Source organism: Solanum verrucosum, unplaced genomic scaffold, assembly GCF_900185275.1.
Source record: "Solanum verrucosum unplaced genomic scaffold, falcon-dt-bn FXZP01000115.1, whole genome shotgun sequence".
Taxonomy (NCBI): domain Eukaryota; kingdom Viridiplantae; phylum Streptophyta; class Magnoliopsida; order Solanales; family Solanaceae; genus Solanum; species Solanum verrucosum.
In genome coordinates this window covers 2,589,291-2,615,954 of record NW_026020680.1, presented here as the reverse complement: position 1 = coordinate 2,615,954, position 26,664 = coordinate 2,589,291, and the positions used below count along the sequence as shown (strand labels likewise).

General features: G+C 31.5%; 1 protein-coding gene across 1 annotated transcript; it reads right to left on the bottom strand.

The window, feature by feature from the left end:
- Positions 1-3,155: 3,155 nt before the first annotated feature.
- On the bottom strand, positions 3,156-14,815 carry LOC125812272 (uncharacterized). Its single transcript, XM_049491786.1, has 9 exons — positions 14,592-14,815; positions 14,299-14,493; positions 14,006-14,171; positions 13,485-13,879; positions 7,131-7,167; positions 4,594-4,964; positions 4,242-4,433; positions 3,851-4,016; positions 3,156-3,729 (listed from the first exon to the last, which is right to left on the bottom strand). Exons 1-9 carry the CDS (start codon positions 14,811-14,813, stop codon positions 3,323-3,325), a joined length of 2,151 nt encoding a protein of 716 aa, XP_049347743.1. The 5' UTR covers positions 14,814-14,815; the 3' UTR covers positions 3,156-3,322.
- Positions 14,816-26,664: the final 11,849 nt, after the last annotated feature.

Genomic DNA, 26,664 nt, shown 5'->3' with positions numbered 1-26,664 from the left:
GTTCTAGAACTCATTACTTTTGCAATAAAAATAATTTAAAAAGTAAAACAATTAATTAATCTAGTACTCACTCTATACCTGTCATAGTTCATTTTATTTAAGAATATTTTATTCCAATTTACTTGCCAATTTATAATATCAACAATAAATTAATTTCATTTTCTCTGTTTTACCTTCACAATTTTTTTTTGAAAGTATAAACTATAAATTTGTAAAGTTCAAAGAAAGTCTTTTAAGAGGTAAATTAGTAAAATTATATTTCTTATTATTAAATTCTTAAGAGATGTATATAAAGAAATGTGGGAAACTAATATAAGGAGGAAACAGTAATTTATAAAATATCAATAGTACATATACATACAACCTTTTTAATTAATAAAATTTTTGGCCAATGACATATATATACTTGAGAAGTCCTTGTAAATTTTGTCCTAAAATTTGAAGTATTGTAAGTATGACTTCATAGCAATTGTAATAGTTGACTTCTTCTGTTGTAATATGTGACGGCCATCCATTATTACCCTGCAATATGCACTGTTGTGCAGATCAAGTCATTAATCCTTTTTAAGCTCCAGCCCCAGAAACCTAAACCCTAGTTCATCAATTGTCATACATTAGGATCATTTTTTCAAGGTTGACAATTGGTAGTGTTCTAAAATGACATTTAAATCATATAACATTGTACTACAAAGAAATTTCATAATGTTTCCTCTTGTTTTTAAGTTTTGAAATAATAGCAGTCTTTTAAAGGAGGATTTTTGAGTACTTAGAATCATTTTTGCTGTTTTATGAGTAACTTCAAAGAAAATCTATGTTAAGTGGTTTTCTAGTATTTAAATTAGAGTAGATTTTAGAAATAGCAAACATAATAGACAAAATAAGTCTTTATAGCTATAGTTTCAATAGTTGCGCTACATAGCTATAGTTTCATTCGCTATGGAGGCCCTGGTTGTATATTTCACGCGGTTTGTATATTTCACTTGCCCGTTTGTATATATTGCTAAAGAATATACACATTACATTTAGAAATTTTTCAGAACTCTGTTTGTATATTTCGCTTGCTAATATACAAACAAGGTAATTTATTTTGATTTTTTTTTTATAAATCGTATAAAATTAACATGTGTCAGAAAATACATATTAGGATTTTATACAATCATGAATCAGATAAAAACAAAATTTTGATTTATAAAATTTGGTCTTGTACTATATTCTTGATGACTTCTGACCTCACAGCTACAGTCTCATCAAGTTTGAATTCCTCGCCATCGCTAGTCTTGAGAGTTATGAACTTTTCTGAAGACATGACAAAGAAAATAGAGAGAGCTATGAATGAATTATTTCAGTACATGAGGGCTAACTTGGTCTTTTATAGTGCATTAGGATTTAAATTACTTTCCAAACTTGTAGTAGTAATATGGAAAGCAAAAGATTATATTGACCAAAAGTTGTTTTTTTTTTTTAAAAGTTTAATAATTCTGATTTACAAAGTCAACATAATATTCTTAGTTTATTAAGATAAGGAATATTATGGCAAGGTAATTAAAAGGAAAGTTCTAGAACTCATTACTTTTCCAATAAAAATAATTTAAAAAATTAAAACAATTAATTAATCTAGTACTCACTCTATCCTGAGCTGTCCATTTTACTTGAGAATATATTTATTCCAATTTACTTGCCAATTTATAAAATCAACAAAAAAATTAATTTCATTTTCTCTATTTTACCTTCACAAATTTATTTTTTGTTTTGAAAGTATAAACAATAAATTTGTAAATTAAAGTTCAAAGAAAGTCTTTTAAGAGGTAAATTAGTAAAATTATATTTCTTATTATTAAATTCTTAAGAGATGTATAAAAAGAAAATTGGACAACTAAATATAAAACGAAGGAAACAGTAATTTATAAAATATCAATACGTACATATGCACACGACCTTTTTAATTAAAAAACAAATTGGCCAATGATATATATATATATATATATATACACACTTGAGAAGCCCTAGTAAATTTTGTCCTAAAATTTGGAGTATTGTAAGTATGACTTCATATCAATTGTAATAATTGACTCCTTCTGTTGTAATATGCTACGTCCATTCATTATTACCCTACAATATGCATTGTTGTTCAGATCAAGTCATTGATCTTTTTTAAGCTCCAGCACCAGAATCCTAAATTCTAGTTCATTAATTGTCATACATTAGTAGCAATTTTACAAGGTTGAATATTGATAGAGTTCTAAAATGACATTTAAATCATACAACATTGTACTACAAAGGAATTTCATAATGTTTCTCTCTTGTTTTTAAGTTTTGAAATAATAATAGTCTTTTAAAGGAAAACTCTCGAGTACTTAAAATCATTTTTGCTAATTCATGAGTAACTTCAAAGAAATCTATGTTAAGAGGCTTTCTAGTATTTAAATTAGAGTAAATTTTAGAAATAGCAAACATAATAGATAAAATAAGTCTTTATAGCTATAGTTTCAACACTTGCGCTCCATAGCTATAGTTTCATTCGCTATGGAGGCCCTGATTTGTATATTTCGTGCGGTTTGTAGATTTCACTTTCCCGTTTGTATATATTGCTTGATAATATACACATAGGGTAAATATATACAAATTCTGTATTTATACATTTCGGAATTTTTCAGAATTTTGTTTTGTATATTTCGCTTGCTAATATACAAACATGGTAATTTTTCAGAATTTTGTTTGTTTTTTCACTTGCAGTTCGACACAATTAGGTTTTACATCAATTGGACATCAATAATGCCTTTTTACAAGGCACACTTGAAGAAGAATTTTTTATGAAAATAACCACCTGGATTTGAGAATGCATCTCATCCCTCACATGTTAATCATTTGTGTAAGGCTATTTATGCATCGCTAGTTGGTAAGGTCTACTTACTTATATACACGACATCTCTCCTATGTTTTGTCGATGTACGTGAGAGTTCTTATATATCTTAAGCTGGCGTGTCGCAGATATTTTGGGGCTACTAGCTATATATATATATTGCCTCCCATTTTAGCCTTCTTTATTAATTTGCTGTTAATATCCTGAAGTCACCATTAAACTTGGACTTTGAAAGTTGTAGACAGTCATTAAGCAATACATCAAATAGTTAAATATTAATTGCCACAATTTTCTTTTTCAAACAATAACCATATAAATTAACTTACATAAAGTTAGTTAATTTGGAATCACCACACAAAATTACGGAAGATTAAAGAACAAAATAAATAAATAACAGAGACTCATGTTGTACACTTTTGCGACAACATATACATATGATATAACCATAGGTTTTTTCTTGAATTAGTTTTTGACGCGACAATTCTTCCTGATTTCTCCAGCATTTCCTGTAAGAAGTTCAATGGCTCCCATTTTCTGCATGGATCTCGCAAACTCGAAAAAGAAAGTGTTATTTTTTTGCAATTTCTTGATGACAATTACTGAGTCTTTGTCATTGAGAAGGGCAGCATCAGATTGGAACAACCCTTTGTTTTGATTAATAAGAATGTTGAAATAATTGCTATCAAATGAAGTTGAGCTCATAGGGTCCATTTCCACAGTAGTACTTGGATTGGCTGGATTTGGGCACAATTTCTTCAATGATTCAGTATAAGTAGCATTGAGAGATGGATCCATGTCACCTTTGCCAGTGAAATTGAAGAGTCTCCTTGAGAATGCTCCACAATGAGCAACACCAATTGTGTGAGCACCTACAAGTATGCATGGATCAAGTTTATTATAGTACTCATGGATTTAACTTGTATACACTAACAGTTTATATAAAATTGATTCATGATATTGTTCGCTTTGTAAGACACGTATAATATTTACCTGATAATGCAACGAGGTCATCGACATTTAGGCCTTTGTTTGCAAAGATTTGCTTAAGGGTTGCAAAATCTGAGAATGGTGAAGGTAAGTTTCCGTTCACATCACTTGCAAGGGAAACAAACCCATCTTTTCTTCCAGTCTCCACTTCCCACATTAAAGCTTTAAACTGCATGCAAAGAGTAATTATTAGAGTCGCAATAATTATTTTTATATATTAAGTGGATTTTCTTAATAAAAATAGCTATTGAATTTTACTGAACTCATAACTTCAAGAATAGACTGCCCTTTGAACACATGGACAAGTTATGTACATATATGGAGATGTATTTACTTACGTGATAAGAAACAACATCACAAAGTTATGTACATATATGGAGATGTAATTACTTACAGGATAAGAAATAGCATCACGAGCAACTAAAGCTAAAATGTCAGCACAAGAAACAACGCCAGGACATTTAGCCTCAACTTCTCGCTTGATATCATCAATTACATCGAAACCACCCAAAGAGAGATTTGGCCTAGCCTCCTTCTCTGAATCATCTGAACCAACTTTGTCCAGCAATATGGATGCGTCACACCCCTATTTATAAATTTGCATAATGTCAGGTCATAAATTAACGTAACATCATGTCATGACTACTCTAGTAAATATTCTTTTTAATCAGTCAGTGTACATAACTTAGATTCTATTACGAAATAATGTATGTGTGCATGGCATTGTAATTCTAATTAGTACATACCCTAACGAAACAATCATGGTAGTGGATTCGAAGCAATTTAGCACCTAAGGTAGCATCTTTTGCAACTTTGCTCCAAGTGATATCTCTAATAAGTTGTTCAACATTTGGACAATGAGTGCTTTGATAGTAGTTCTTTCGTGGTGCATTTGAGTTCCTTGCACCCCAAACATTCTTAATTGCATCCCAAGCATTGCTTGCACCCCAAGCATTCCTTGCACCGTCTTCATTCTTTTCCCCGTCTTCGTTCCTTGCACCCCAAGCATTCCTTTCACCGTCTTTGTTCCTTGCACCCCAAGCATTTCTTGAATAGTCTTCGTTCCTTGCACCGTCTTCATTTCTTGAATAGTCTTCATTCCTTGTATCCCAAGCAACTCCACCAAGAACAAGACACATAAAAACAAGACAAGTTAGTACAAATTGAGTTGTCATTTTCTTTGCTTAGCTAGGAATGTGAAGGACTTAAGCCTAAGAATAGCAATGAAGATGATGAAAAAAGCAAATTGCTTAAGGCACAATGGTTTTATCCTCAAGAAGAGTTTCCTTTTATAGGCAATGAAAGATATATAAAAATAATTGTTCAATGAGTCGTGTGGAGCTTAATTATCTTCTCAAAAGTCTCCTAAAATATACACTACTATACTTGGAAGTCACCGGCCATATGGTTAGCACGTTGAGCTTATTGCCAACATATTTAATTTAACTAGTCATGCAAGACATTTGTATGATTATAAAAAATTATTATTAAGTAAATGAAATTGAGCGCACTAAATGATCACTTGGTGAAATTTTATGGTTCTAACTCATATTTTTATGGTATTTCTAGTTACAACTTCTTAAATCAAATTCTATGGTTCTAACTCATATTTTTATCTAAATATTGTCAACTTATTACTTATAGAATATAGTAATTACGTTAACAATTCATATAATGATTGTCTCAATAGAATGATGTTTTTCAATATTGAATTAATAAAATCTTACCTAAAACTAACAATTGAAAAAAATATTCAAAGAAACATTTGTAAGAGGGAAAATGGGTTGTTATACCTGTCAACTTTGTCATTTAGAGTTGATATACATCTCCTTATGAAAATGGATCATATATATCCTTACTATTACATAATGATTCACATATATCATTTTCTTCAAACGAAAGTGAAAAAGTTAATTTAATTTTTTTTTAAATATCATGTAAGGGTATATTTAATATCTCTCAAACGTAATTTTTTTTTACTTTTTTGACTCAATGACTAATCTAGATTTATTAATTTGATGGTCCAATTATTTGTTTTAACTAATTTTCTTGTAATTTCTTTTATAGATGCCCCCAAATAAAATTTAGAGATATAAAAACTAAATTACAATAGCCTCAAAAAAATAATTTTAGATTTTTTTCTTACTCTTTTTTCATTCATATTTCTTTCTTTTAATTTCTCGTATCATAATGAAAGAAAAAATAAATAAGAATAAGAAACTCAAAAAATAATTCATGTGTAACTTTGTTAGAAGGATCATATATACCCCTACGTGGATTTTTTTAAAATAAAAAATCAAAAAAAATATTTGTAAACTAATTTTTTTCACTTATGTTAGTTGAAAAGAGTGTGTGAGTCATTGTTGTTAACGATAGGGGTATATGTAAGTCACTCTTATAACGATAGGAGTAGAGGTGTCAAAAATGAACTCAAATATAGGTAACCTGTCCAAAATTTAAAGGGTTGAGCTCAAGATAATTTGAATTGGATTCAATTGGATCAATGTAATGTATGTTCCTATAAATTACTATCTATTTTATATCTTTTAGAATTTGTCTATCTGTTTGTAACTTTTTTTAAAAAAATCTTGAGTTAAAATTCTAATTGTGGTGATAAAAGTTGAATAACAATATGTTAAAATTATTGAGATTAAGTGGGTCAAATTGGATGGGTCATACTCATGACCCAACCCGATTTTTAGCCCTTTGAGCCCAAAGTAAATTTGGGCGGGTGAAGACCCAATCCAATTTCTATATCAATCCATTTTAATATCTCTAATTTCAACTCAACCTGCTCATTTGACACCCCTAGACATAAGTATATATGAAACACTTTGCAATGAGTGATATATCAACTTTAAATAATAAAGTTAGGGATATATCAGACCCCTTTTCCTTTATAAAAAATATTAAGTTATAATTTACATCTAAAAAAAGTACACATAAAAATTTATTTAAATTTCAGTTCTCCAACTAAAATTTCACTTTATGCCTTCTTTCCATGAAGATGATGTCTTTCGAAACAGAATATTAATTGAAGAACGTGACAACCATCATTTCCCCAAAGTAATGGCTAACCATAATTAATTTAAAGGTCATCTAAATGACATTTAAAAAAAAAAATATTTTCCTCCTTTGGACCATATACTGACTATGAATGATATATTACTAGTAATTTATTGTTTGACTAATCAGATAAAACCTTCACTGATAAAGAGCTCGTATAGAAGATAAACTTATTAATTAGAGAATGAAATGGTTATTGTTTTGTATTTATAAGTACTTTCTACAACTAGCAAAGCATATTGCCAAAATATTCCCTGAATTTCAAAGTCAAAGAAAAAGTAATCCAATTGATCTAGTAGTTTTAAATTGCATTAAAATTTAGATTATCTTAAAAATTAGTATATGTTTTGGAGGGAATAATGTAGGAAAATAATTAATTTAGGAGTATTATTTAAGGGAGTTCCATGAGTCTTACAATAGTGAGAGGTAGGTAAGTCTAATTAGGGGTGTTAAAAGAATATAAAAATCAATTGAACCGATTGAATCTAATCGCACTAAATTGATTTATATCATTTTTTAAATAAAATTGTGGATTTTTATTTAAGTGTATAATCGTCCTGAACAATTGGGATAATCTTTTTAATTTATAATAAAAACTGAAAGATTCCCAAATTGAACCGAAGTAAATATATTTTATATATTAACAATATGTTGAATATATATATATATATATATATATTATAATATTTTTCAAATATAAATATAACATAGATTCTAGATACGGCAAAATATATGCAAACACTCCTATTAAATGTTTAAAATCAAACGATGTTTTACAATTTACATTTTTAACATCTTAGTAAAGAATTAAAATGCTTCTTTAAAAACATACTCTATAATGTGCAGGACCGGATTTATGGAAAAAGTTATGGGTGGCAAAGCCCGAGGCTGCTGGACAAGACCCACATGATCGTATCTCTGATATTCTGCTTACGGGGAGAGGGATGCGGGAAAGTGGGATCCTTTTATCTGTGCTCACTTCCGTTTTAACAGGCTTCCAAATAAATCTCCAAATAAAAAGCTCTACATTTCGTCTCTTTTTTTTTTTTTTTGAAAAAAAAATACGATTTAAGTCCACTAAAAATTAAACTACTAACAGTTTGTCTTTTTTTTTTAAGAAAAAAAAACACAATTTAAGCTTACTAAATATAGACTACTAGCATTTTCCTTTTTAAAAAAAAAAGAAACACAAATCAAGTTAATTAAAAATAGGCCACTAATAAAATATTAACTTTACCCAAATTTTAATATTTCAAATCAACTTTGAAATTAAGAAAAACAAACTTAGGGCTTTGAATTCTAATATTGTTTGGTGGCCATTGCAAAGTAGCGAATTTTCTATATTTTTGAGTGTTTTTCCTTTCTTTTTTCCTCTTATATATTTTGTATTATTTGTGTTATTTATTCTAGTTTTTCTTATTCTATGTGGTCACCTGAAATTAAAATTTTCATGGTTGATTCTGTTAAATTATATTTTTAAAATATTGTTTGTTGTCTTCATAATGGTTATGTGTTAGTTGGTTATTCATTTTTTGTCCAATTATTATCGCATATAAAATTTGTCTTATTGGCAACCCATGTATTATATATGTTAGGAGGCAGTATTGCATGGTTGTTCGAAGGTTTGGGCTTGTTTGGTTGTGTTATAGTACTAGTAGTCAGTTGCGGAGCCAGAATTTTCAACAAGAGGAATCAACATTCAAAGAAATAGACACACGAAGTAGCCGAAGGGAGTTTGACACCTACTATATATATCTAAAAAAATTATTTTAACCATGTATAAATAATATAATTTTCCGTCGAGGGGGTTTGAATGAACCCCTATCTATAAGGTGGCTCCGCCACTGCTAGTCGCATGCATATAATTCTTGCTTGTGATATTTATCATTATTTGTTATTTATTATTTTTTTATTATCATATTATTTTGCTATTGTTCCTTTCACGTAGATTTCACAATGCTTTCCTTATTAGTTGTTATGATTGCTTCATAGTTTTCTTCTTCTTTTACTTAATTAGATTTGTTGCACTTGAGCCAAAGATATTTTGGAAACAATATTTTTACCTCCACGAGATAGTGGTAAGGACTACATACACTCTATCATCTTCAAACCTCACTTGTAAAATTTTATTAGATATGTTATTGTTATTATATTAATTTTTATAATATATAGGTCATTTAACAAATTATATCAAATAATATGTTTTTTAGTATAATTGTTTTGGTCGTCTAATTTATCACTGCTATATTTTTTTTATTGATATTGGCTTTTGCATAACATCCTTTTATTTCGACCTCACCATTTTAAAAATAAAATAGTTAACCTTAATTATACTTCTTCGTAGGTTTCAAATGTAAATTTAACTTTAATTGATGAATAACACATCACATCCATAAGGGGTTAACTTTGAGGGGGGAAAACTAAAGAGAGAGAAGGCATTAGTATAACTATATTTATAAGGTTGTGAATGACATATATTTCAAATTAATTATAAGGGTGTATAGTAAATACATATTATTATATATATTTGTTTTACTACGTAATTTTAAAATTAATTATGCACTGAACAAACTAGATGGATGAAGTACCGGAGAGGAGCGACTTTCATGGTTAACTTCTCAAAAAGCCCAATGTATTAAACAAAAGTGAGTGATTTGGGGATAAAATTAAGGAATAATATGTTGTTGATTTGGATAGAAAAAAAATAGGCAAATCCTCATTGGTTTTGATCTTTTTATTTATTTTCTTTTTTAAAATAAAGAAACAGAAAATACTAGCAAAATATTTTAGACTAGAATTTTTTTTTAAAAAGAAAAAATATCTCTTTCTTTTTGAAAACGAAACAGAATTGGTAATCCAAGATATGATTTATTTATTTTTTTTGTAAATTTTCGATTTCTCAAATAAAATATATTAAAGACTAAATAAAAGTCAAAATATTAACATTATAAGTAAAAATAACATTTGACATCAGTGTAAAAGTAAAAAAAAAGTTAAAAATTACGTGTTTATAGAATTTATTTTTTTAAAGAAAAAAACTCAAATATGTCAGAACTTTGAGAAAAGGTTCATTTATTTTATACGTTAAAATTTTGATTCATCTATGTTATTTCTATTTGAGAAAATTTCATGACATTATTTGTTAACTGAAATGACATATAGATAAGCCAAACTTGTAACGGATGTCATAGATGAGTCTTTTTCGAAAAATTCAATGGCATATTTGAGTCTTTTTTCCTTAAAAAATAATTTAATTAATGACACGGCCGAATCATAATTGAGCACGTGTAAAAAATGATTTTGCGAAACTGGAACTATTTTCCATTAACAGATAATAGCATAGTAAACTTTTTCTCAAACGAAAATGACATAAATGAGCCAAATTTTTAACATGACCCTTTTCTCAAAGTTCGATGATAAAAAAAACCACCGAACTAGCTAGCTCAATAAATTTAGTCCTCTATGATGTGTAGGGCGGATTTATGGCAGAAGTTACGGATTCTCTCTAGAATTCTTTAATATTTTTCGAAATTTTATAAAAATCTGTTAAAGATATACAAATCTGGTGATTGGCTCAGTGGCAAGAACTCTTTGTGGGCTGCTCATCACGGCTAAAAATAGAACACTACCGGTTCTGCATTTTTTCTTTTTGAAAAAACACAATTTAAGTTGACTAAAAATAGACTACTAATATTCTGCATTTTTTATAAGGAAAAAAAAAAATCACAATTTAAATTCATTTTTTGTCCAATTATTATTGCATATAAAATTTATTTTATTGGGAATCCACGTGTGTAAGAAGGCAGCATGGAGTGTTATCTAGTTATTCAAAGGTTTATGCTTGTTCGGATATGTCATAGTACTAGTCGTATGCATAAAGTTCTTGCTTTTGATATCTACCATCATATCTTCTTTATTGTTATTTTATTATCACATTATTTTGCTATTACTATTGTTCCTTTCATCTAGGCTCTGCAAATTTTTTCTTATTAATTGCTATGATTGTTCAATTGTTTTTTCTTTTTCTTTTACTTGGATTTGTTGCACTTGAGTCGAGGGGAATTCAAAAACAATCTCTTTCATTACCTCAATGGGGTAGTGTAAAGTTTGCGTACACTCTACCCTCTTCACTTATGAAATTTCACTTGATATGTTCTTGTTATATTAGTTTTTATGACATGTAGCTCGTTTGACAAATCAGATAAAATAATATGATTTTTGGTATAGTTAAATCAAACCACCTTCTCCGTCGAAAGAATCCACTTTCAATTTGCTCTATTTTGGAAATCCTTTGTGGACAAGCTTCCATTCACTAAGTAGTTAATGGGTCACAATCCAAATAGGCATACTAAATAGGGAAAATTGTATATAATAGCAAACTATTAATTCAAATTAAATGCTATAAATATAGTTTGATTTAATTGTACCTCATAGCAAACTGTTGTTATTTCACATCTCTCCTGGTGAATCTCGCTTGTCACTCTCGTTCTCTCCCTCGCCACTCTCGTTTTTTTATACAAACGCAAGTTTATAAAGTGCGTTTGTGTTTGTCTAAAGCGAGAGAAAATTGTATATATACATATATTTTCGTTCCCCTCTCTCCTCTCTCCCAGATCTCGCTCTCTCACTCGCCTCTCTCACTTTATACAAAAAACGCAAATTGTATAAAATGTGTTTGTGTTTGTATAAAGCGAGAGAAAATTGTCTATATACATATATTTTCGTTCCCCTCTCCCAAATCTCGCTCGCCACTCTCCCAGATCTCGCTCTCTCACTCGCCTCTCTCACTTTATACAAAAACGCAAATGTATAAAATGCGTGAAAATTGTATATATACATATATTTTCGTTTTCCTCTCTCCCCTCTCTCAAATCTCGCTCGCCACTCTCCCAGATCTCACTCGCTCACTCGTCTCTCTCACTTTATACAATTGATCTTTTTGTATATGTATATCAAAGCAGATTATACAACTGCTTTCTTTTGTATATGTATAGCGAAATATACATATTTATGTTTGCTATGGAGCGCAATTATGCAAACTTTGTTATAGCATACAAATATGAATTTTGTGTTTGCTATATGTGAAAGTTGCTCTACTAAATATTCAAATTTTCCTCAGTATTGGACAAATTGATGATTTTAACATAGTCATTATAAGTGTGCAATTTTACGTGTTTCTAATCTAGCAAATCTTTAATTTGATGTTGGATTTTATATGTGCAATTATATTCTATTTAGGATATATTTGATCAAATTTTTTTAAACAAGTAAGGATTTACTAGTCTGGCAACTTTGAGATTTTAGATTTCGACAATCGGAATTGGGCAATCGGAGCTTGTACTTTGGTATATGATAAATTGATAAATAAACCATCAGATATGAAGGAAAATAAAGAGGTTAATTGAGGTCAGAAGATTTTAGTCAATAAAATTAGAGCGTGTTTGGATTGACTAACAAGTTGGTCAAATATAAAAATAACTTAAAATAAGTTAGAAAGTGTTTCACAAGGTCAAAAATGACTTAAAATAAGTCAAAAACCAAAAATAGGTCATCCCGTACTTTTTATTTTCTGAGACTTAAAGTCATTTCAGTTTCACTTTTTTATTTTTGACTTAAAAGCTACTTTTTTAAGCCCATCCAAACGGAATCTTAGTATAATTTATAAAAATCACACAGTATTAAGAGTTAATTACATTATTTTTCTACTTTTTTTCAAATTATAAGAATCCCTTAAAATTTATGAAATCCGGATCCAGATATATCAGCAGACATTTAGATTGATGTATCGGAGAGGGGATAGGGCATCCGGATACATAGGAGAGAAATGTATCATAGAGGGGAGGGATGTATCAAAAGGGAGGATTGTATCCGAGAAGGAGATAGGGATGTATCAACAAGAGGAGAGTGATGTATCCGAAAGGGAATTTTTGAATTTTTTTAAATGATAAGAAATTTTAGAGATTATAATAAAATTAATAAGATGTGTATTTAGATAATTTTTTCATAAAATTAATTTGATCCATTAAATATTTAACTATACACATATAAAAATTTTATAGGCCCACTAAACAAACCGGAGGAATGCCTACTGGAGGGGATCCAGTCATCCAGTAGGCGTTAGCATAGGTTTCAAAAGTAACTTTTTGCAATTGAATTTTTTTTAGTAAGATTTTAATTAGAAATGTATTTGTTAATGACATTTAACGGAAAGTGTAATAAATATATTGTATTGTAAATGTTCGTACAATTTTTTTTTTAATAAGCTTGTAATCAAGCAAATACTTATAAGTATCTTAAGCAGACAACTTACAATAGCTTTATCAAACTTGCAGTCAAGTTGGAGTTTGAAATTTGTAGATGATCATTAAACAATACTTCAAAGAGTTGAACATATTACTAATTTATTGCCACAATTTTCTTGTTCAAACAATAACAATACAAATTAGGTTTTACACCACATGAACAATTACTAACACATAATAAATAAAAGAGATATAAGTTGTACACTTTTTGTGACAACATACATATGATATAATCATAGTTATTTTTCTTTCTAGAATTAGTTTCTGACGCGACAATTCTTCCTAATTTCTCCAGCATTTCCTGTAAGAAGTTGAATGGCTCCCATTTTCTGCATGGATTTTGCAAACTCAACAAAGAAAGTCTTGTCTTTTTGTAATTTCTTGATGACAATTACTGAGTCTTTGTCATTGAGAAGGGCAGCATCAGATTGGAACAACCCTTTGTTCTGCTTAATAAGGATATTGAAATAATTGCTATCAAATGAAGTTGAACTCAAAGGGTCCATTTCCACAGTAGTATTTGGATTGGCTGGATTTGGGCACAATTTCTTCAATGATTCAGCATAAGTAGCATTAAGAGTTGGATCCATGTCACCTTTGCCAGTGAAATTGAAGAGTCTTCTAGAGAATGCTCCACAATGAGAAACACCAATTGTGTGAGCACCTACGTACGTACACACATGAAGTATATTATTATTACTCATCATGGATTTAATGTGTATATACTGACAGTATAAATTGATTTATTATGTTGTTCGGTTTGTAAGACACATAGTAATATATATATTACCTGATAATGCAACGAGATCAGTGACATTTAGGCCTTTGTTTGCAAAGATTTGTTTAAGGGTTGCAAAATCTGAGAATGGTGAAGGTAAGTTTCCATTCACATCACTTGCAAGGGAAACATTCCCATCTTTTCTTCCGGTCTCCACTTCCCACATTGAAGTTTTAAACTGCATGCATGCAAAAAGATAACTTAATTATAAAAGAGATTTTTTAATTCTTTATACTGTCAACGTAAGAATAAATGAATTTCTTGAATCTCCTTTTAAATACGGGGATTTATTATATATTACTTACGGGGAAAGAAACAGCATCACGAGCAGATAAAGCTAAAATATCAGCACAAGAAACAATATTGCCAGGACATTTAGCATCAACTTGTCGCTTGATATCATCAATCACATCAAAACCACCCAATGAGAGATTTGGCCTAGCCTCCTTCTCTGAATCAACTGTTCCCACTTTGTCAAGCAATATGGATGCGTCACACCCCTACATACAAATTTGTATAATGTCAGTACATAACTTAAATCCTATTATGGAAATACTTAACATATATATGCATGGTAGTAATTCCAATTGGTACGTACCCTAACGAAACAATCATGGTAGTGGACTCGAAGTAATTTAGCACCCAAGGTAGCGTCATTTTTAGCTTTTTTCCAAGTGATATCTCTAATAAGTTGTTCAGCATTTGGACAACTAGTACTCTTATAGAAGTTGTTGCGTGGTACCTTAGCTGCACCCCCAGCAACTCCACCAAGAACAAGACACAGCAAAACAAGACAAGTTAGTACTAATTGAGTTCTCATTTTCTCTTCTTAGCTAGGAATTAAGTGAAGAACTTAAGCCTAAGAATGATTAAGAAGCAAATTGAAGATGGCACGATGTCTTAATCCCCAATAAGAGTTTCCTTTTATAGGCAAAGATACAAGGTGTGATACCTAGTGGGATGATATATAAAAATAGTTGTTCACTTAAAATTGGCCTTAATTTGTGGGTCGTATCGATCGAGTTTATCTTCTCAAAAGTCTCCTAAACTATACACTAGTACTTTTTATTATTATCATCAAAGGGTACAATATTTTATATATATGGATGACAAAAAAGTCTACAAGGAGCTTAGGTATCATTTTTCTTCATTAAGATTTAGCTTCTTGGATCTCAATATTAAGATATTGCATTAAGATTTGAATACTTAATAATAAAAATGTTTATTTTCTCAAGATCTGAATGTATATAATTTGTCATTGTTTTAAAAAATAATAAATATAAAATTCAAATAAAATATTGAATTGATCTATTAAAAGTTTTATATAACGTATAATTTATGGCGATGATGACTAACAATGGTGATTGTGTGTCAATTAATCATTTAGGATGATATTGACTGATGATGTTGGTTGTGTAGTATCTTATGGTATAATGAATGGTAGTAGTGATTAATTGTGATTGTTAGTGGTGGTGACTGATAATAAGTTGTGAAATGATATTGGTAGTTTGATGGCGGTTAGCAATATATATATATATATATATATATAATGTTGACTAATAATGGTAATTATCGATAGTGATTATAGTGGATGTAATAATGGTTGTGGTGGTGATTACAAACGATGACGATTGATTTTGTTGATCGGTGGTAATGATGGTTGTGATTGGGCTAATGATGGTAGTTGTGGATGGTTAGTAACAGGGGCGGACCCACGTGGTCTCCAGAGGTTCACCCGAACCCCCTCGGCAAAAAATTACACTGTATATATAAAGTAAATTTTCTATATTTCTGTAGATATATATACATATATATATTTATTTTATTTTATTTTTTTGAACCCCCTAAATAACAAAGAGAAGCTGATGGCGCAGTGGCAAGTCCCCCAGAAATTAAGTTGTGCTTCACTAGTTCGAATCTCAGTGAAAGCATTTTATTTTTTTCTTTTTCAGTTTTTTGGTTTTTTTTTTTAATTTTTCAGTTTTGTTTTTCATTTTTTTAGTGTTTTTTTTACTTTAAAAAACGTGCTAAAAGTGTGGTTTTAAACCCAAAAAAATTCAAGGTTCCCATTTTCAAAGGCTTATTTACACATTTATACTTTTATTTTTCGAACCCCCTGAACGAAAATCTTGGATCCGCCACTGGTTAGTGATGGTGATCAACAGTGGTGGTAAGCGTAGCTAAAATGGTGGTTTGTGAGCGGTGGATGGAAGTAAATATAGTAGCGTTGAACTGTCATCTTTGTAAAAATTCTTAAATAGACATCTTAATGATATTAAAACTTTTTTATAGATCTTAATCATTCAGACATGTACACAACTACTAAATTGTTGTAAAACAAGAAAAACAAACACGCTTAATGATTAAGATTAAAATAATTAAGATTCAATTCCTTGTACTTCACTCTTAATAGTTCTGTAGTATTGTAAGCTAATAGAGTTGCATGATCTTTCCACGAACAGACAATGATTTCCCAAAAATAATGGCTAACCATAACTAACTTGAAAAGTCAACTTAAAGAGTTTTTTTTCTTGATATATTACTAATAGTTTATTTAATTTGTTTGACTAATTGTCTAAATCTGACAAAATTAAACATTCACTGAAGAACTAATGGAAGAAGATAAATTTATATTTATTAGAGAATGAAATGACAATCGTTTTGTATTATTATCTACCACTAGCAAAGCATAGTGCCAAAATCTTTTTGGTGAATATTAAGTCAAAGAACAATTAAGTAATCAAAGATTGATCTAGTGGTTTTTTAAATAGCATTAAAAATTACATTATCTTAAAATAATTAATTTAGGAGTATTTAAGAGAGTTCACGGGTCTTTGAAATAGTCAGCGGTAGGTTTTCTTTTTTTCATGAAACATAATTTTATTTATAAACAATATATAGGTATAAATCTATTTGTTTTCTTAATTCTTTTCGAGAATCGTTAATGACATATTTTTCAAACTTGAATGATTTGGATCTCTTTGAGATTTAATTTATTTGGTCTCCATGAAAGGATTATGTGGATTTCTTAAAGTATTTGATTATCAAAATGAATTCGACTACATCTTGATATGATCTTTAATTATGAATACCCCCATAGTTTATGCGATATTCAAGATCTTGGTCTTTATAAAATACACAAGAGTCTATGGAATACTTTGAGATGTGATGTCTTGATCTCTTGATGAATATCCTTGAGTTCATGGGATATTCAAGATAAGAATTTTGTGAATCTTCTTGAAGTATTTGATTATCAAGAAGAGTTCGACCACCACAGATATAATATTTATTAATATCAATATACCATTCTTTATGCTTCACGGGAAAGTTAGTTTTTTCATTTCTAATTACTTAAAAACAAAAAAATTAATCAAATTAAGAAGATAAATTAGTGTTAAATTACGCGCATGTAATATTCATTAGTATATGTGTTAATAAAATCCAACTGTAGCGTGGTTGGCATGTATTGCGTATTCAAACGTTACATAATCTAAAATTCAACATATTTTGACTTTCAACTCTCATATACTATATAGTATTATTATATACATTTTTATATCCCTCCACCACCACGTCCAACAAACCCAAAACAGAATATTACTATCTTTAGTTTTCTACATGCACTAAACTATATATAACGTGATTAAAAAAATACACCGACGCAGCTAACTCAACAGTCTAGTCTTCGATAATGTGATGATCATAATTACAAAGTACGTATATAGATATGTCATATGTATTTTAAAGATAAAATATTTGACTTTTTAAAAAAAAATCAAAATGTCTCTGATTAGTAGATCAATATTTACAAGCTAATCTTCGCACATCTAAGAACAAGTAAATTAACTAACAAAAAAGTTTGTCTTGTCGTATTTGAGTCTACTAATGGAAGGTCTTGGTTTAAACGGACTTATTTTACTTTGCGGAGGGAGAGCGCCTTAAGAAAACCCTACCACCGCCGTCATCAATATTTTCTCTCCAGAAACCATGGCCGCCACGGCCACAGGCCAACCTCCTCCTGAGGTCGGCCTAATAACGTCTGTGTCTGGAGGTACTTATGCTGAAAAGTTGAAACCAAAAACATCCCACTTTCAACCTATTCCATTAAAACCAATCACTTATCTACATGGAGAGCCACAAGTAATATGGGAGCAAGAGGAGGTGAATCAGATGATTGTCAATGAAAACCTTGAATATGCAGTAATCGGAAAGTTTTCATATGGTTTGGCCAGATATACAAGATTTGAGAAAACTAATTCCGAAGCAATGCGAGTTGAAGGGAGATTGCAATATCGGATTATTAAGGCATGTGTTGATCAGGGCGACATTATTAGAAGATTATGTTCATTTGTTGTCGAAGCCTGCTTTTTACATTACTCAAAATAATTGGTCGTACCCTATGAAAACTTTAAAGTGGGATCCCTTGTTTAATCCGGAAGAAGAGACTTCAACATCAATAGCTTGGATTTCTTTCCCCTCTCTTCCACCAATATTTTTTGGCAAGGAAGCAGATTTTTCATTAGCAGCAGCAGTGAGAAAACCCCTACAAGTTGATATGGCTACGAAGAATCAGACGAGGCCAAGTTGTGCCAGAGTAAAAGTGGAGGTTGATTTGTTAAGGGAGTTCCCTAAACGAATTGAAATCGAAATGAGAATGCAGAATAAGGAAGTAGTGGAGAAGTGGATCAAAATCAAATATGATTATGTACCGAAGTACTGTCAGACGTGTATGATTCAAGGGAACAATGAAGAGCAGTGTTATGTTGTCCATCCAAAATTACACCCATACAAGGAGAAATCAAGTCAAGAAGAGGGCCAAAAGATTGACGATCAGCCTAACAATGATAATGGAAAAGGGAAGGACACATTCATGCAGAGAGGAAGATACGCGTAAAGGGGATGGTTTCGTGGAACCAAGATGCAAAAATTGGGGAGGAGGAAGCAACAAAGAGCCTCAAAAAGTATGGAATAGAGTGGGTATTACAACAGGTAATAATTTTAACTTATTAGACATTGAAAACCATGACCAAAGGTTGAATCAAGAAAATGAGCAGTCAAAAGATGAAGAGATAGAGAGGGAGATTGGATAGCCAAAGGATATGTCCCAACAAATACAAAGTAGTAATTCGAACAAGCAGCCACACAAATTATATGGTTCCAACAATAGTAAAGATACAAATAAGGCAGTAAAGACAACTAGCAGTGAACGCACAATTAGTGAAGTCCGGAGTAGGGAGCAACATGATGATCCTAACAATGTGCAAGAAGGTGTAGATGGGGAAAAGTTGATGATAAAGAGTACACATGTCAGGATTTCACCTGCGGAAGGGAGAGAAAATGATGCCACTTCACGAAATTTGTTTGCATCTAATTATGGAGAGGTGAGAGACCATTGTTATGAAGAGGGTGAAATACCTAAAGGGCCAGATTTAATAGAAGAAGAGGATGAAGTACTGCAGCATAAAAGAGGCATATAAGAGAATGAAAACATAGAATATAGCATTCAACAGATTAGTAAGGCGGGTGATTTGTCTCTAAGACATACTAACAGTCTGAAAAATGGGGCAAGGAAAGGTAAATCAGTCATTCCATTACAGGTTAAAACAATGAGCAGCAGGGACAGGGGTTCTAGCATTGATCAATGATTGAAAAAATGATCTTTTGGAATATCAGGTCCATTGATACTCAAAAATCTTTTGAGCAGTTATTGGATTTGAATAAAAGACATCATTATTCAATTAAAGCTCTAATGGAACCATTTCAAAATCCATCAGAGTTAGAACATTTCAAAAGGAAACTAGGATTTGATAAGGCTGGAGTAAATCATAATGGTAAAATCTGGTGTTTTTGGAAAGATGACTGGGAAAGCAACATAATATTGGACACAGTGCAACATGTTACTATTCAATTAAAAAAATGATAAGTAATTTTTTATTTCAGCAGTGTATGCTAGATGCAATGCTATGGAGAGGCTGGAGTTGTGGGAAGAGTTAGAAAGCATAGGTGCAAATGCACACTGTCCCTGGGTCATTGGTGGAGATTTTAATGTTATCATAAGTGAGGAGGAAAAGCTGGGAGGGTTGGAGTTCACCTTAAATGAAGTTGATTTTGCTTCATTCATTAGCACTAATGCCCTATCAGAAGTACCATTTTCAAGCAACAAATACACTTGATGGAATGGACGGATTGAGGAAGATTGTATATTTAAAAGATTGGATAGGATTTTGGTGAATCTAGAGTTTTTGGAGGTGTTTCCTTCGTCTGAGGTACAACATTTTATTAGGCAGGGATCAGACCATGCCTCATTCCATTTGAGCTGCAATACTGATGAAGTACCTATAGTCGAGCCTTTCAAATTCATGAACTTTTGGAGCAAGCATCAACAATTCATGAAAATTGTAGAGGATAGCTGGAAGATTGATTTTGTTGGTAATCCATTTCTTGAATTACATGCTAAATTGAAAAAGGTAAAAAAGGCATTATCCACGTGGAGTAAAGAGGTTTTTGGCAATGTGTTTCAACAAATTGCCACATTAGAGGATATTATAAAAGTAAAGGAAGTGCAACTGTAAATATATTCATCTGCAGATAACAGGGCTGCATTAAGTAAGGTTGAAGCTGATTTAAAGAAATATTTTAGATTGGAGGAGGAGTTTTGGCGGCAAAAAGCGGGGATGAAGTGGTTCAAAGAAGGAGACATGAATACCAAGTTTTTTCATTCATATGTGAAAGGAAGAAGGAAAAAACTTCACATTGCTGAGATAATCACATAATAGGGAGTGGGTCTCAAATCCAATTGCGAAATTGGGAATGCAACAGTGGAGTATTTCAGAGACCAATTTTTAGAGGAGAATAAAACAGAGGATTACACAATGATTGATCATATCCCCAAGTGCATCACAACAGAGAATAGTGCAGAAATGACAAAAACTCCAGACCAAGAGGAAGTAAAACAAGTGGTTTTTGCATTAAGTGGGAGTAGCGCATGTGGTCCAGATGGATTTACAGGGCATTTTTTCAATCATGTTGGGAGGTAGTAGGGGAAGACATCACAAATGTGGTATTTTTTGTGGGCAAGAGCTCCCCAAGTTCAGAACCCATACAAATTTAGTGTTGCCACCCAAGAAAGAATCAGTCAAGAGATTTACAGACTTGTGACCCATAAGTCTTAGTTCTTTCATAAATAAGATTATCTCTAGAATGGTACATGAGAGGATGATATTAGTTCTACCAAAAATCATATATCAAAACCAATCAGGTTTTGTTAAAGGAAGGAGCATTACAGAGAATATCCTATTGGCTCAGGAGATAATAAGAGATATTAACAGGATAAATAACAATGTGGTGGTGAAGCTAGATATGACAAAGGCATATGATCGAGTTTCTTGGATTTTTCTCACAAAAGTGTTGAGAAAATTTGGTTTTGCTAAGATGATTATAGATATGGTGTGGGGGATAATGTCTAACAATTGGTATTCAGTGCTAGTAAATGGCATTAATCATGATTTTTTCCAATCATCAAGAGGTTTGAAATAGGGTGATCATTTGTCACCTACTTTATTCATAATTGTTGCAGAAGTCTTTACTAGAGGGTTAAACAACTTGCATAGGGATGAGACAATAAAGGGTTATGAACTTCCGAAGTGGAGTCCTAAAATAAATCATTTATCCTATGTTGATGACACAATTCTATTTGGGTCAGGAGAGAGAGGGTCAATAATCAAAATGATGAGGATTCTTAAGGAATATGAAATGGTTTCTAGGCAAAAGGTTAATAAATCAAAGAGTTTCTTTTACCTTCATGAAAATACTCCGTTGATAGTAGCTATTAGAATGTGAAGGTTGACAGAGATACAACAAGGTAATTTTCATTTTACCTATCTGGGTTGTCTAGTGTTCTATGGAAGGAGGAGATCGATCTATTATGCGGAAATGGTCCAGAAAATTGTCAAAAGAATCTTAATGTGGCATAACAAATTTTTGACATTTGGTGGAAATGGATACTTATCAACAATGTGCTCCAATCTATGCCTGTGTATATGTTATTAGCTTTAAACCCACCCAAAAAAGTGTTTGATCAAATACACCAGATTTTTGCTAATTTTTTTTGGGGAAATTTGGGAGGAATTAAAGGAAAACACTGGGTGGCATGGGGAGAATTATGTTATTGTTTTATTTAAAAATATAAAGTAAAGGGAAAAATGACTGAGTTTTCGAAAAACGATTAAACTTATGATTTAAGAGAAATCGAATTTTCAAAAGAACAGAGTCGCCACTTAATTTTTAGTAAAAAATCAAGAAAAAATACTTACGGTTTTCAAAAGATTTAAACAGATAAAATCAATTGAAAATGGGTTCGAAGTTCAATATACATTCCGAGAAGGTGTTAGGCCCTCGGAATGCCCGCTAACTTGCGGTTGACCGACGATTTGACTAAAAATGATTTTGACTAATTTTGAAATTTTAACTTAAGTAAAAAAAATAATTTATTTTAACTAATTATTTTTAGAATTTAACTAAGTAAAGAACTTACTTACTTTAACTTATTTATTTATTTATTACTATTACTATTTTATCATTTTATTTATCCTAAGGGGGAATGAACTAAAGGGAAATTTTCTAAAGGGGGAATAATTTAAGTGACAAGACTAAATAAAATAGCGCTAAGTATAAAACATAGATATTTTAATTTGAATAAGATAAAAATGAAATGGCTATCTACGGGAATTTAATTAAATTAAACCATAAAATGATCAACGTTAATCAAATAACACAATATAAATAATAAGAGAGGGAGAGGAGATAATTAGATTTGGGCTTTGGCCCCAATCCAATTAAATTGTCTTTTGACCCATTTTTCCATTTCCAGATGATATACACCAAGTATATACGCCACGTATACCATCAATTCTCGAACTCCCGAACCTGTAATTTTCTCTTAACTCAGTATTTCCACGTTTTCCACCTATATTTTCACGTTTTTTCCCTGTATATGGTATTTTCTGCCCGTATATCAGTGTATACCGCAGGCATATCAGCCTGTTTTTTACTCTTTCGAAGCTTGAAAATTTAATTTTCAGCCTTGTCTGGATTTCCCGACACCTGTTCATCAGTCTCGCCGACCCGATTAACTCAACTGAAAGGATCTGAGCCTTTATGGCTCGCTCTCGGAATGTGGTGGGGGGAAAATCCGCTATGGACTCAAATCAAGCTCACATGATACCAAGAAAAAGAAAACAAGTTAATCAAGGAAAAAGAACTTGAGCAAGTAATAAATTGGTATATCAAACCAAAATAAAATGAATGAAGCTATCATCCAACTAACTTAATTGACCAAAACAAATGCATATGTGAACAAAGTAATACCCATAACAGACTCCACTCAAAACATTCAAAATAAACAATTATCATGCTTAGGATAATAACAAAGAAAATAGAAAACAAACTCAAATGAAGGAAGCAGTTGGTCAAGCCATTTGTTAAATGTGACCATTCAACGCTACCAAAATAAAATAAAAAATAAAATATCCCACTTAAAATCCTTTTTCTAACAACTAAAGGATATGATAAAATTCGTTTATGGACCCTCTGATTTAGACAAAAATGAGCCAAAATAAACATCAAAGACCAAATATTAGTGATGACTAACAGAAAGCCAATGGAATAAACATGATTCTCGTAACCTTGCAAATAGCGAGCAGGAGGACAAATATACGAATACGATAGAAATTCCGGAGGTGGCCACAATGATTATAAACTAATATTGTCGCTCAAGGACGCGAGATGAAACAAATAAAGGCACCACATTTGAAGAAATCTCATGCTAAATTAATACTCTACTAAACAGGGGACAACCATACCACTTCCAAGTTTAACAAACAGTGATGCAGATCAAACAAATGAAAATACTGACCTTCCAAATGCTAACAGAAAAACACTTAGAACGAAATCAAGAGTTTAAGCAAAATGATTCGCTACAGGGCACATATAATGAGCAAGAACAAGTTAAGACGATAGCAATACTAATGAATATATGAAGTCGACCCATCAAAAGGGATGCCAAAGAGAACTGGGCATAAATTCGGACTACGATTAAGGCACACAGATCATTGACAGAACTCGGATGAAGACTGGGAAGGAGTTTACCTTTTTCGGAGCAGCAAACGGGACGGGGCGAGCTAAACACGAAGAAGCTTCCACCACTTTGAATCAAATGCCGATGAGCTTTGGTGAGCAAAATACTGGAAAGAGACCCGAAATCTAGACTCCAAATTATATGGTTTAAGAAGACTGACTCTCGCTTAACTTCGACTCTCTATTTTGTGTGTCTATTTCGTATGTGTTTTTTTTATATATATTTTCCTTTAAGCTATTTCTCTATATCAATGGAAGCCAAATACAAAAAAAATTCCCCTCCAAAACCATGAAGGATATGGAACTATTTATCCATGAGATTAGGGCAAAAAACGGGTGAAACGAGGCCCATTCTGAATTCAAACTTCAAAAATTCTTTCACCATTCAAGCTAGACAACCTTTCCTTCAAATTTCGTCCCATTCCGGAAGAGGAAATGGGCACAGCCGCGTGCCTGCTCCAACTGCTGGAACAGTACTGCTGGTACAGTACTGAGTTGCTGCTCGTCTCATGTCGTGTAGCTGGCCATCGTTGTCGTCGTTTTCACGCCGCTTGGAATTAAGAACGTTTGGAGAAATTTTGGGTTTCAATTGTGAATTGGAAATGAGTCAGGTTATGGATTAAAGGAGGATGGGCCGGGTATGTTGGGTTACTTGGTTGGAATGGGCTGGGAGGAATTATAATATTGGGTTGGCTAGGAATTATAATATTGGGTTGGCTAGGAATTATTGTGGTAGGCAATTTAAATTTAAGGCTTAGCCAACTTGATCAAATTTAATAAATTTGGCTAATAATTAAATAAGACGAATTAATACTAATTAATTAACGAGCTTCTTAATCTTAACGAAATAAAATAATTAATTTAATTATAAACTAATTAATTTAACAATAATCTATTATATAACTAAAAATGATTAACCAAATATTTAATTAAAATAAAATATTTTTGAGATGATTTTCGAATATTCATAGAATATACTAATTAGACACATATTTATATAGAACATATGCGTTATTTAAAAAAGTATAAAACGACAAACTATTTGAAATAACTTGCAAACTACATTACATATTATTATTATTATTATTTTTTGAAATTTTATAAGACTAATTATTTTAAATCGTTTGAAATTGAAGAAGCTCGGCGATTAATATATAATGTGGAGGTCCAAAATTGGGTGTCACCAGTTATCCAAAGGTAGAGGGAAGAGTTGGCTTTCGATCATTACATGATGTAAACAAAGCCCTTTTTGCTAAGCTTTGGTGGAACTTTCGTGTTTTCACAACATCACTATGGGCAGAGTACATATGGAATAAATATTGTAAGAAATTACATCTTGTGGTTGTCACAAGCTTAGGTGCTTCACAAGTATGGAGGAAAATGATCACAACCAAGAAGAAAGTGGAAAAAGACATTTGGTGGAAAATAAAAGCTAGAAATTCCAGATTTTGATTTGACAACTGGACTAGGCAAGGAGCTCTATACTATACAGAAGGGGATCTAGCACCAGAGAAACTTAAAGTAAAAGACTTCATCATAAATAGAGTGTGGGATGAGCCAAAACTAAGAAGTATTTTATCAGAGGAGACAGCTGAGCATATAATCCTAACCATCATGCCTAAATCATCGGAGGTTGACATTGATAAGGCTTGATGGAGTGGTAATACGACTAGTCTCTTTACTTTTAAATCAGCGTACCACCTAATGAGAGGTAGAAAGGCAGAAGAGGAATGGAGAAGGTACATATGGATTAGAGGAATGCCAATCAAGATTAGTTTCTTTTTGTGGAGAGTATGGAGGAGGAAGATTGTCACATATGATAATCTTAAGAAGATGAAAATATCAGTGGTGTCCAAATGTTACTGTTGCATGAAAGGGGTAATAGAAATTATGAATCACCTATTACTAACAGCTCCCATAGCCCAAAAGCTATTGAAGCAATTTGCGTCATGTGCATGTTTATTATAAATAAGTTGAATTTACAACAACTCATTTTCAAATGGTGGGAACACAAGGCGACAAACAAGTTAGAACAAATCCTGAAAGTTGTTCCAGCAGTCATTATGTGGGAATTGTGGAAGCAGAGAAATTTTAAAAAAAACATGGAAAAGAAACAACTTACAACATGTATTATCAGTGTCAATTGATAATATATCAGTTAGTAAGGATAAAATTTCCATGGATTAAAATAATGACATACCATTGGCCACAAATGGTGGAGATTTTACAGAATTACAGGGCAGCACTACATTACTAAGTGGTCAGATGGATGAAACCAAGAGAAGGGTGGGTGACATGCAATACGGATGGAGCTAGCAAAGGGAATTCAGGGAAGAGTTCATATGGGTACTGTATAACGGACATGAATGGAGATCTTGTATATGCGGAGGCTCATAGCATAGGTGAGACCACCAATATGGAAGCAAAGGTAACTGCAGCGTGGAAGGCATTACAGTTTTGTTTAGAAAATGGTTTAAGGCAAGTGAGACTAGAAACAGACTCATTAGCCTCAAAAACATGATTAGTGGAAATTGGAG